At 36.3% G+C, this 14,309-nt stretch overlaps 1 protein-coding gene across 3 annotated transcripts in view; it reads right to left on the bottom strand.

The window, feature by feature from the left end:
- Nucleotides 1-14,309, bottom strand: part of LOC110442007 — a 128,509-nt gene that overhangs the window by 104,145 nt on the left and 10,055 nt on the right. For all 3 annotated transcript variants that reach the window (XM_021485393.1, XM_021485386.1, XM_021485385.1), the window contains exon 2: nt 13,763-13,853. In XM_021485393.1, the coding sequence (XP_021341068.1) occupies nt 13,763-13,853 (91 nt within the window). The remainder of the gene's footprint in view (nt 1-13,762; nt 13,854-14,309) is intronic.

The following is a 14,309-nucleotide window of genomic DNA, read 5'->3' as shown; positions in this document are numbered from 1 at the left end:
TTGACCCTAGAATTATATCAGTTTAATTTCTAGCTATCCAATACCATCCTACATTGACTACACTCCTCCATTATATAACTTTACATTGAAAGCCAATGGACTCTGACAGTGAAATTCAAATATGCTCTTCAATGACTTTACGTATCTATATATTTTTTAGGCTGGTAATAACACTATCCTTGTTATGATATCAAATTAACCTTAAGTTTAGTGATATCTTACCTCAATGTGTTAAGTCTTATATTATATAGATCCACACCCAAACCTGTTACCGTTAATTAAGTAAGTCCACATAAATAGCACTAAAAGTGACAGTTGTTAGATAAAATGCAGAAACAAAGTCTAAAACTACTTTTTATTTTAAAAGCATTTTTTTTAAGAATTTAAATTCAGAAATATTGGAAAATACCAACTACCACTATATATGTTTTATTAGTGAAATACTTTAAGGTACCTTCAGCTGTGAACTCAGCTGTAAATTAATCAGGCAATCAATCTTTTAAAGAAATTCGGACCACTCATCCATCTAATCTTCATCACGTTCTCATGAGTTTCTCTATTTCAACCTCAATTGGTCTAGTAATAAATTATTAGAATATTGATAATCTTTAATTTTAGCAGTCTACAGTTGAAAACGCTATTGTCACAATACGTTTTGCACAAAGCCATCTGATAGTTATCTGTCAAAGTATTATCCCACAAACATCAAGCACTACAAAAACACATTGTGAACGGATTTCAATTTTCTTAGGTCCTAGGGGTTTGTTAGACATGTTTACTGTAAATGACTCATTATTTTCCAAGCACTCCAAAAAGGCGAGAAAACGGAAGGAAATTAAAACATAATTAGCTGACATGACAATCAATAAAACTTTTACATTATAGTGGCATTGTGTGAACTACAGCTGCATAGGTTTTCATGTATGTATACACATCCTTTCAAGTCCTCAATATGATTAATCATGTGACTGTCATGTGACTTGTGTGGCATTGTTTATCATGCATTGTAAGGGTATATATGTATTTTTACACCTAGAACCTAGACTTTTAGAATAACGCTAATTAAATTAATTTAATTTATGAAATATGATAAACGACACATAAGATAAGACTATTTTGCATAGTCTACAGCAATAGATATCTCCTTTAATAGGTAACTAAAAAATATATTGTACAATTATTATCTTCATTTGAATTGTTTTCTTGGTCAGTTTAGTATATGAGTTTATTCTTTTCCTTTGAATTATTTACAAAAGACAAAACTGTATAAAGTCTATCATCATATTCTGTAAACCATTCCAGTACACAGTTTGTAAAACAACAATCACAGAATCTTTGTTTTGTAAAATTTATGAGTTATGTCACTTGTATCACAGAATCTTTGTTTTGTAAAATTCATGAGTTATGTCCCTTGTCGTTTTAACTTTTTAAATTGTCCTTTGTATCGTACTATGTATTTGTTTCCTTTCCAGGGTTTTGTCTCACAGGATTGTCTCACCACTGTGTGGTCTATCTATACACAATAAAACTATAAACTATATCAGCGACTCCATTGTCTATGATGAACCAGGGTGAGATAGTTTACATTATAATCTAACAATGTTCTGTCTGCTCCTTTACTAAAGCAGTGACCTGATACTTCAACACTGTCTTATCTGATATCAGCTAAATATAATTTATCCCACTAACATATTATACTGAATTAGATATCCTATATCAGCTCAATATAATTTATCCCACTAACATATTATACTGAATTAGATAACTTATATCAGCTCAATATAATTAGTTTCCCTTAGACTGACACTGTATTATACATGTAGCAGAACTGGACCGGGACGATCGGCAGCTACCAAGTAGCTCAATTGGTAGAGCGTCCATCAAGAGATCAGAGGGTCCCAGGTTCAAATCCTGGTCTGGTCATGTACTTTTCCGCTCCTATTACACTTCTATCAGCTCAATACAATCTATTCTGTTACGACTGACATGCTATTCTCTTTTATCAGCTAAATACAGTGTATCTGATAATCTCACTCAGATTACATCAGATTTTGATAGTGAGATCTTTCTATAAACTTTTCACAGGTGATTTGTACTTGGTCTTTGAATGGAAAGAAAGTTTTGACATGTACATGAATTAATGTAAAAGTGTAAAAATCTGAAAAAAGGATTGTGGTAATAGGTAAATTTACAGTATATTACATACACTATGACATTGACTTTACCAATTTTAAAGATATAGAAAAAATCTCAAACTGTATTGATCTTACATTTTTCTGCAATGATTCATTAGTAAACTCCTTCAAGATATTAACCTCTTCAACATATTAAAGTAATGTCAAGCAAAACAAATACCCTGGCATGTATTCTTTTATAAAACATGACACATCATAAATTTGTATCAAGGAGCATTTATATATTGCAACATATATCATGCACAGTGCTGTACAGTGGAGCTGCATGACAGTCTCGATAGCATTGTTTGATTAGTGAACACAAAGGTTCCTACTAAGTTTGATGAAAGAACATGCAATAAAGACTTTCAGTACTTATGCCTTATTTACAAATCCCCTTACAATAAATAATAATTTAATTTACTGTTTGTGTTTAAACACTTCCAACAGTCAATACTGGAAGGCACCACTGTCACACCAGCTTTGAGCACAAAACCAAAGTTTGTTTGGTAGTAATACTATTGATGTGGCCCTGTTAACACACAAGCTTACCTGTAATCAGAAAGGAGCTTTAATTCTGCTAATTTGAAGAACTTTTCTACTCCAAACTGTGGTCTGTGTTTGGTTAACAATTACCAAAAGCACACAGTATGAGAATAATCACCAGTGTCGGTGAATGGAAGTAAATGTTGACAAATTAAAATCTCAACAGGTCTTTCATATATAATTAACATGTTTTCACATACAATAATTCAATACACAAGAAATTAAAAGCTCACATTAGCTTCTTGAGACTTGCCTTCCCATTAAATTTAGTTGTAAGCATATGGAAAAGATGAACTTTGACCTTTAGGTCATCCTGAAAATGTTCAGGTATTATTACATTATAATTAAATTATCGCAATACACAAATCAGGCACCAGTTTTTTTGACAAAGGAAACTAGACATAATGAGTACATTTAAAGACCGAGCCAAAATATCCAGTTAACATCACTTTGGTGATATGAATATTTATATTAAGATGTTGACATAATAAAATTCATTTTACAACAGTTATGAAACAGGATTCCTCAACTTATATTAATTATTCACTATTGTAGTCCCGAATGAAAGTGCAAGGGGCTTAGTGTAAGAGGAAACTAGAAAACCTGTATAAACCCAATAGCACTTGGATGTCTGGGCTTTGTATCCTGGTCTGGTCATTGCATTTTGCCTTTCATGTTACTATACTTAATATCTAAAGACAAATGTTTAATATCTGAACACCAAAGTTGATAGTTTTTTTAGCATAGGCATATTCCAACTGGCCCATATATTACAACAAATTGCCTAAACTCACCAAGAAAGTACAATACTCACATGTTATTCATATTAAAAACAGCAATCTTGAAGAGAATACTTTGCATTATTACCCCTTATTACCCCTTTGAGAAAAATCTAGGAATCTGATTGGTTAAAAACTACAGTGTACCAAACCGCATTCGTAAAATTCAGGGGGTATACAAAAATCTCAGGGGGTATACGGTCATGTCACGTGATTCTCAGCAGTAATACGGTGGAATCATGTGATTTTACAAGGGGTATACGGGTCACGTGTCTTTGTATCTTGCAGAAGGGCAACGGGAGACAACTCGCATTCGTCGTCTGCTGCGCTGTTTACAAAATGGCAAAATGTTTCGCTTCGCATACTGATGACTCGCCAAAAGGGCTAACTATGTGCCACATAACACACAAAAGTCGAACAGACGAGCGGCAAACATGCTGAGGACGTATTTAAAAGAAAAGAATCAGGAAGAACAGTTCGAGGAATTTGATAAAACGAAACTAAATTAGGTACTGTGCCATTTGTATCTTGACAAGAGAAAAGTTGACGGGGAACTGTACAAAACCAATATAAAAGACTAAAAATGGGTAATAAATTTGTTACAGCCTCAGGAAATACGAAACCCTTTAGGGTCATACCATCCCGTGTACCCTGCCAAAAATCCGTGTAACAAATAACTAATAGTGTAGTACCAAAATATTGTCTATGTAAATATACCAGAACTAACTCAGGCTTCACAAGATCAAACCAAATAGCCATCAAAGCCTTCTTGTCTTCATCCTTTTCCCCCTTTCCTGACCCAAGACCAACATACCTGCCTTATCCCATGACTAACAGAGCTTCTCCTAAACCACACCCTAACCCCAATAGCAGTTCTTCTTGTCTTGACCCAAACAAAAGGCTAACAGTTTTCACTTGTCAAAACCAAAAGGCTAACAGTTTTTCCTTGTCCACACCCAAAGGCTAAAAGTTTTCACTTGTCAAAACCAAAAGGCCAGCAGAACTAGCCCTTATCGAAACCTAAAGGCTAATGTTTTTCACTTGTCAAAACCCGAAGGCTAACAGTTTTTACTTGTCAAAACCCAAAGGCTAAGTTTTCCCTTGTCCATACCAAAAGGCTAACAGTTTTCACTTGTCCAAACCAAAAGGCTAACAGTTTTCTCTTGTCAAAACCAAAAGGCTAACAGTTTTACCCATGTCCAAACCGTAAGGCCAGCAGAGCTTGCCCTTATCGAAACCTAAAGGCTAATAGTTTCCATGGTCCAAGCCTAAAGGCCAGCAGAACTTTTCTAGTCCTTACCTAAAGGCCAACAGAGATTTTCCTTGTACAAATTTTAAGCCAAGCAAAGCTGACCCTGTCCAAACTGAAAGGCCAATTGCTTCCCCTTGTTCAAACATAAGGCCAGCAGAGCTTCCCCTTGTCTAAACCTATAGGTCAGCAGAGCTTGCACTTGACCAAACCGTAAGGCCAGCAGATCTTGCCCTTGACCAAACCAAAAGGCCAGCAGAGTTTGCCCTTGACCAAACCATAAGGCCAGCAGAGTTTGCCCTTGACCAAACCTAAAGGCCAGCAGATCTTGCCCTTGACCAAGCCATAAGGCCAGCAGAGTTTGCCCTTGTCAATACCTAAAGGCCAGCAGATCTTGCCCTTGACCAAACCTGAAGGCCAGCAGAGCTTGCCCTTGTCCAAACCTAAAGGCCAGCAGGTCTTGCCCTTGACCAAACCTGAAGGCCAGCACAGCTTTCCCTTGTCCAAACCTAAAGCCAAGCAGATCTTGCCTTTGACCAAACCTAAAGGCCAGCAGATCTTGCCCTTGACCAAACCTAAAGGCCAGCAGAGTTTGCCCTTGTCTAAATCTAAAGACCAGCAGATCTTGCCCTTGTCTAAACCTAAAGGCCAGCAAATATTGCCCTTGTACAAACCTTAAGGCCAGCAGAACTTGCCCTTGTCCAAACCTAAAGGCCAGCAGATCTTGCCCTTGACCAAACCTGAAGGCCAGCACAGCTTTCCCTTGTCCAAACCTAAAGCCAAGCAGATCTTGCCTTTGACCAAACCTAAAGGCCAGCAGAGTTTGCCCTTGTCTAAATCTAAAGACCAGCAGATCTTGCCCTTGACCAAACCTAAAGGAAGGCAGAGCTTGCCCTTGTTCACACCGTAAGGCCAGCAGAGTTTGCCCTTGTCCAAACCTAAAGGCCAGCAGATCTAGCCCTTGACCAAACCTAAAGGAAGGCAGAGCTTGCCCTTGTTCATCCTAAAGGCAAATAATGCATTCTGAAATACTGAGATACCAGATATCTTCTTAATTATCTTTTTCATTTTTGTGAATTTCAAGTCCAGTTAAGGATCAATATTGATCTATTTTACACAAATTCATTGATTTCACTTGCACTTCTTTCCTTTTTTTTTGTATAAGTTTAATGACATATTTCATATACATATCGATATTGATACAATTTATTATATCTTTGTAACAGTTTAAACCATCTTTTCAAAATGTACATTTGATGATATCTGGTCATCTCTTCCTTTGAATTTTGATTACTCTCATGGCAGGGCCAGTGAATCTCATTTAGGAATCCATCAACCTGGCTACACGGAACGTCACTCAACATCACAAGCGGATGTTAGATCTAATTCTCTCTTGTATTAATTACTTTCTTTCCAAAAATGAATAACATTCATGAGATATTTGAATTCACAATTTTTATGCTTTTGTTAATTAAATCCCTTGCAGATATACAGCATCTTGTTGATACACAGTAATAAAGGTCAACACCAAGTACAGGCTATGATTTTCCTTGTTGTATGTGTTTCTACTATTCAAAGTAAAAGGCATACCATCAGTGTTTAAAACTGTCTTAGCTGTTATTTTCAAACAAGAACTAAGTAAGCAAGAGTTTTCTCCCTTAGTACATATATCAAACAAAATTCTGCAATGGCCGAGCCTTTGATGAAACTTATTTTTTACAAGATACAAAGCTGATTCATCTCAAATGATATGTGATTTTATGGTGAACCAAATGTTCATGGTGTTGGGAAAGCAACCAGGCAGTAACAATTCTGTACGCATTACAGATAATTGACATTGTAGACTTGTCTGCCTCTAGCTTGCACACAAAACCAAACCAATTTTTTCTTGCACAATCAATATGATTGATGCCATATTGTTTTCAAAGCAAACATTGATCTTCTTTTATCTTAATAAAGACAACCTTATATCTTGTAGTATTTTATTACTTAGTCTGGTATGTGCTTATTCCTTTAAAATATATCCTAGCCTCAATGTATTAGTTTCTTGCAATAACCAAATGCAAAGGGCTGTAACTCCTGCTATCTTGCCAGCTATTGAACGTCTCTTCCTATTCCACAACAAACTTGACACTGTGACTGTGATGAATGCTAAAATGATGCTGCAGGTCCTGCTCAAGGGGTAGTAACTCAACATCACTATCAGGAGACACGACTAACAAATTTAAGAAATTGATTTCATTGTTAAATGTTAAACAATTACATTTAGTTCATGCCTTTGTTATATATATATTGCAGCTGCTATTGGTCATTGTTTTAATAAAAAATATACTGACAAAATCTTTTTCTGTATCCAGAATCCCATTGTCAATATTAATCCTTAATGTCTTTAAAAACAATAGGATTGAAAGGTTATCCTCACCTTGCTTTTCTGTTCCTTAACATCAAGTCAAGATTTAACAAATCCTTACTCAAGGAAAATCTGTGCCCCATGTACAATCTGCATAGAAGGTTCTTATAACAGACAGCATCATTTCTTTATCTCTTTATCAAATGTGAGTCAAATACCACAGGAATCCTTGATCAACTGAACAAACTAATTATCAATGAAAGATGTTATATTTTATTTTAACAATGCAAGAATGAATTTACAAGTCAAATACCTAATGTGTTTCATCAATACCTCATTACAACAAATGAAATACCGTTACTGATTGCCATTTGTACCAAGTGGCTATACGGTTTCCTTAAATCATCAGAGCGGTGCTTTCATGAGCAGCTGGTGGCTGGCTACAGATACCCAACAAACAAACAGTTACTGGATACATACAATAGTCTCTCATGTATCGTAAATGAACAGAACATGAACGGTTTGAAAATGTCATTAAGTCCTCCCCACACAGGGCTGTACAGGTGTAGCAGTGTTACTGCAGGTGTAACATGTTTGGGAAGGCCAACCCGATCTTTTTTTCGATTCTCGTTACATGGAACTTTCTCTAAAAAAACAGTTCTGTTTGAAGAGTGTCAGTTTACATTTGCAAGTCTTTGGTTCAAACCTTTACAATTTTGTCACTAGCGTAATATACATGAGAAAGCAGTGTAGTATTGTTGTAGAAATCAATACCCATGACAACCATCTGAAGACCAGTACAACTGATGCAGCTTTCAATAACATGCAAATCTGGAAACAAAAACATGCATTTTCTCTCTTTTAGTGTTACAGCTTGTATCAGGGAATAAATATTGTTTTTCTTGATGGAAGAAAAGTAGGGCGTGGGGAAACTACTGTGCCATTGGAGGGACCAAACTCTAGCAGACATCACTCCTTACTTCTCCACTGGGGTTCAAACCAAAACCTATGGAGAGTTAGTGGTATGAAGCTCCCACAGAATTGCACACCGTGATATCAACTGTGAGTCAAAGCAATCATGACTACCAAGGTACCATATTGCTATATGTAGGTTCTTTCTGAAGGTACTGTTATGTAGCTAATTGAGCCTAAGTTTCTCCAGAATACAATCAATGAATAAGAACTATGCCCTATTGACTAAGATTTAAGTTAAGATGGTAGTGACATACAGTTATGTGTTGACCAAGATACCAGCATCCAAATCATCAATAGCCGATTGACATATACCCAGGTATATAACAGTGAGAACCTAATATTACCTACACAGGCCTGGTAATGTTTAACCCAGGATACAGTATTACCTACACCAGCCTCATAATGTTTAACTCCAGTTACAGTACAAACATTTAAATTCTTTCAGAGCTGACCTTCATAAATTCTTCACATTATTCTTTCAATAATTTTTAAAAATATCTTTCCTTCCTTAAATAATTATACATGACTACAGAGAAGACCTGTTGGTACAGTTTGGCAATACAAAGCATGCTTGAGGTCCTTCCGTATCATGTAACACCATTTGTCATACAAAGACACAAGCTGGCTTCTGTGGGTTACTTCAATGTAGCGACCCTACGTCTTCTGTGGGGAACCTCAATGTAACGACCCATTGTTGTATATCTCATTACATCAGCTTGCTTTGAACACAGTGTTTATGTGATACTGAAGACCAGGTGTAACCTTTAATGGATTGTAATAAGACTACACACATATCCAAACCAAAATGTATATTGATTCATAATTATTGAAACAGTACACTGCCCAAAATATTTAATACATACACAACATTAACCGAGGGCCTCAATATTTAAGCATTTATTATGTTACTGTACTTCTGGTATCAGGGCCGGCCGGCCGGCCGGCCAGGAAGAACATGGAACTAATTTGGTCACATTAATTCTATGATTTCTTATAGCAAATACACCAGTACATATAGGCAGCCAAAATAACAAAACATTATACAACATCAAAATCAAGTAAAGTAATGTTGAAGAAAAACTCGTTAAATTCATGTGAAATCATATCTAAAATAATGGTCAGTTTTTGTATTGTACCAGAGTACATGTGATCAACCATCTCACAATTATTTCATTTGAGGCGATATTCCTTAAGCTTGTTCAAGAAACACAAGCACCATGAAAAGAGATAAAAGCCAGTGTATCTGTTTAAATTCAGTAACTGTTCTATTGGTGGTATTAGAAGTCCTAACTCAACCATGAATGTATAGCCATTAATCTTATAACAGTGACCTAGGTATAGGAGAAATAATTAACATCAACTCTAAATATCCATGTTCTGTCCGAAAGTCATTTAGTAGTATGGAATAAACATCCAGTATATTTGAGACATTACCTATGGGGAAAGAAGTATTGTACCCAAAAAATGGCAACTAGTACCACTCAACATTAATCAAAGGACTGCATGGTTAAACTCTGTTTAATCTTAATCTACAGGTATCGACAGATCAATGGCTGTAAGTTTACTAATATAATTGACTCTTTTGTGTGGCGCTCAAAGGCCATAACACAAAGAGTGTTTGTGGAATAGTTACAACTATTGAAATCCACTTAACTGACCAGACCATGAACAAAAAATTCACCAAAGTCAAATGGCATTCAAGGTCAGCTTTAATCCTACAACCATTCATTTAATTCCACAATACATCTAACAAAAGTCTAAATAACCAATTTATATTGAAATCACATGCATGGCTTTGCTCCCCTTCTACCCTGCCTGGGCTTATACCCTCCAAACCCTCTCCACTACCCGATTTATTTGTAACCCAATCCCCACACCCAACCCTTCTAAACTGCCTGAATTTGCTCCCCTCTCCCTGACTAGTTGTCTTCCCTTCAACCCAATTACACTGCCAGATGTGTAGCCCCTTTCATTGCCCGGCTTTCTTTTCTCCTTAGCTTTACCCCCCTCCCCAACACACACACTGCCTGAATTTTTTCTTGCCCCATTGCTACCTGGTTTAAGGCCCCAGCCCTTATAANCCTCCCCTCCTTCACCCCCACCCCCCACAAATATGTAAGTTTGATGTACATGTATATCTTTGTCTGAAGTTTTTTTCCATTACTGACAGAGCAAGTACTTAAACACTCAACTGCCACCTATACACTTTCTGATATAGATTTTTGTGAAGCGTTTCAAAACTAAACGAAAGCATATCAAGTATGCCACAAATGCTTTACAATTTTCGAAAGATAAAACAGTTAACAACATCTGCTCTACTAGTTGGTTACAATGAAGGTCTCAAATCAAATGATGTTTTCAATGTTTATATATCAAATAGATTAAATCACAAATTAGAAAAAAAATAAAGAAATGATAGGAATTATCATCAAATCAACCAATTTAGTGTAAAAACACATAATTTTTACATGATTTCATACTTAAATATTGATATAGTTTACCATGTCAACTGCTTAGAGTTGACAAAAATCACCTGCAGTGTTATAGAGTTATATAGTTGTCCTTAAACGTATCAATGATATAAATAATACCCCACCAAAAAGTAGCAGTAAGAGATTAGACAAATAAAAGTGTGTGGCCTGCATGCTGCTGCTCTCAATAGTCTTATTATGCAATTTTTCATACAATCCAAACAGTCAATATTTTGCTTCCAGAAAAAAGGAATGGATTCATGAATCAATAGACCAATTTTCAACCCTTGGTTCTACAATAAATGTGCTTTCTGACACTCCTGCCACCCGACACCCTTTTCTGTCATCTGTCAGTGGAAATAAAGCTGACTGAAGTCCAACAAAGCGGTGACCTGATATTCTCCAGTGTTCTAACCTACGGTACCAATTTGAACAGATTAAATAGTTAAGTGTTGTTACTGCCCACAAAGCACTAAGAAAAACACAAAAATAGCAAGTAATTAGGAGAAAACATTTGTTCTGTCAGTAGTTAGAGTAAAGTGATCTAGCTGGAGCTGGTATTGACCTGCATGTGTACAATATAGTCACCTTGGTTGTTTCAAGACTCTAATTAACAGGTAAATCATGGTTGCCAGGATGACGTGCTGACCTTAGATCTTCCGTATTAACATCGTCATTGGTTACCCAGCACAGCCTTGACAAACCCCAGTAAAGCATACTCAAGGACCTTAGACTCATTCAGGATATCGACCTGCACATAATACTTGCAATGTTCGATCAGTCGAAACAGTGTTAAAACACACAAACATTCTGTGTCATTGTCAATTCTCCTGTTCCGGAGATAACGAAAACAAGCAATACAAAACCTTCAGAACATATCACATTGCAATGGTGACACGGTACACTGATAAAAACTCTCAACGCAAATATTATCTTTCCACTCAAGATAAGTGGGGTGAATATTTCTGTCTGGGAGGAATTTGTAAAAAATCTTATTGTTAAAGCATTTGAACAAGAGAGGTATCTGCAGCGTATTTACACAGAGGCTATTGATGTCAGCACCCCAGCGTGCCCCCTCTCACAGGCGGGGACCACTTCACATGTCCCCTGTGTGTCAACACTACATTGGTGTACAAACTTAACACCGTTGATAATGAGCAATAGGGGCGCCCTCAGCAACTCCCCCGAAATTATCAGCACACCTTACTGCTTTATTTACTGATCATTCAAAATTTATCTGAAACACAGAGGAAAGTAATCCATACATGAAAGTAAAATAAAGTTCCAAAACAAAGTAAAACTTTACAATCAGTTGCCTGGTTTGTGCCACATAAAGGAAATGATTGACAGCTTCTTTGGCACCCCTAACCCAGGAGAACTGTACACATTGAGGTTCAAACTGCTTCACAGTGCTAGCCATTCAGATGTTATCTGACCGTTCTGTCACCTGTAAACCTTATGGTGCTCATTAACATTACATATACCCCAACAAGATTGGGAGGCACACAACCAGCATCTAACAACATCTTGATCCTGGCCCTGGATCACGCACTGGTGAAGCACCAGTTTCATTGTGACTCGTAAACCTTGTAATAGCTTCAGTTGTCACCCTGAATTTTGTACCATTATTTACTGCTTAGCAAGTCATAAGGGGTTTTCACCTGTGAAATTTTAATCTTCAAAATGTTAAATTGATTATCAAAACATTATTATTTAAAAAGGAACTGTTAAAAACAGATTTTGTATGAATAGTAATGCTTGCGTTCAATGATACCTCTGTGGGTTTCTGTGTGACACCTGACAATCTCCTCGGGGACTTGAAGCATAGATAAGTGAAATAACTGTTATGTAAGAAATAATAGCGTACAGTGATGAGGAAATCATGTGTCTGTAGTCTGATAAAAACTAACCTTGTGAACTATTTAACCATCAAAACATCACAAATTGTTTGCATCCTTTTGATTTTACACTTTCACTGGCAATGAGACTGCCCCTCACCCACCTACTTATATTTACCCTTTCCCTTTTTGTCTGGAGGTAAACGGAAATCATAGACACCCTTGTTTGGCCTCAACAGACTGAGAAAGCATACATTTTAGTAAAAATTTAAAAGCGTTGGATGTGTAAGTGTTTTGAAGTCACTGTATGGTCAACTTTCAGGATATGTTAATGTAACACTGATCATATATTTAAAGTACAGTGTGAATACATAATCATTAGGAAAACTGCACCATATCTTCATAGTGAGCCTATATATACATGGCTCATCACACCTTTAGATGACACTTTCCAGGTACCATTGACAATTTTATGAGACATCTTGATGACATCAAACCTTATTATCCAGTCATATGATTCAAAACAAGGATACTGGTACGAACAATAAACTGGAAACATTTCTCTGCTTTGCATATACAGTACCAGTTTCCTTTGCAGTGCTATAAATACATGTTATGATGAAGATCTGAAAAGAAATTTCCTGTAACATCAAATTCAAAAAGTGACTTCAATGAGTTTAATCTCTGAAACATAAATAATGCATTTCAAACAAAACAACAGCGTTGTATATAAAACTAAAAGCAATTTCCGGTAAATGTAGATGCTCATAAACATCAGAACAACACAATTTATGGTTTAAATAGAATTAGTAGAGCCAACATCGTGTGAGTTTTAGGTGGATTAATCAGTGGGGCGCTCCGCTCCCAGTGTGGATACCAAATGGTATGCAGGATGATGGGTATAGGATTTGGCAATATAAGATCTGATGAAGACTCGCTGAGGAGTCGAAACTAGTCGGCCATAATAAAAATCCAGTCAAACTGGTGACACCAGTGCAGTGTTGTGGTTCAGGAACCCCTCTCCTTACAAATTTATGGTTTAGTACCATCAGTACCTGCAGTGATATTTTTTGCTCAGTTTTACTGCCGAACACAAGCTGTTTCCTTTAGCTAAAAAGTGCCTTATTTTCCCAAAATGACCCAAAACTGTGGAATATATTCCCAATTTCAATACAAATAAAGCTGTATTTTCCTAATTCATAAAGGAACGGGCTGTTGTAAAGTTTAGGTAACACAAACATTGGCCTGTAACTATAACTATAACTTCAACCTGCAACTGCTGACCCTGAAAACAGGTTTACATAACATATACAAAAAACATCAGAAAAACTTCCTTTAGATTATCAATGACCCCTAAAAAGAAAGGTTATATGGACTTACTGATGCAAGTTGTACATCTTCTCCTCCACTGTATCTTTGACCTGAATGGCTGAACCCTTGACCTGCTGACCTTCAGAGGTGACCAAACAGTCTGAAATGGAAATTTTGTATTTTACCTTGTAGGTTTTGTGATGTATCCGAGGGTTTTCAAATATAGACATAATTTGGTAACTCTAAGTGGTAGAGCCTTCAAGTAACTTTTGTCAAGATTAAATTGTTATATGTCTGCATATAGTTGTAACAAACAATAATTTCATATTTCTTTGACATTTAGAATCCTTCTTTATGATTTTGTCATACTTTGAGATACACAACTACTATTTTCACAGTACATGTATTAATACCTTCAGGATAAATAACAAGAGGCCCAAGAGGGCCTGTATCGCTCACCTGAATATTTAAGCAGTCATAGCAAAATATTCTCATTAAATATTATATTGCACTAAAAATATTTCCCTCGCAAACTTTGTTGGCTCCATCTGTTGAAACTACCAGCAAAATATTATTATAAGATTCTATGCTTTTTCTATCTTCTTCAGAAGTTGCT

The sequence above is a fragment of the Mizuhopecten yessoensis genome, unplaced genomic scaffold, assembly GCF_002113885.1.
Source record: "Mizuhopecten yessoensis strain PY_sf001 unplaced genomic scaffold, ASM211388v2 scaffold716189, whole genome shotgun sequence".
NCBI lineage: Eukaryota > Metazoa > Mollusca > Bivalvia > Pectinida > Pectinidae > Mizuhopecten > Mizuhopecten yessoensis.
The sequence above is the reverse complement of the archived record's forward strand: the minus strand, read 5'-3'. Positions and strand labels throughout refer to the sequence as shown.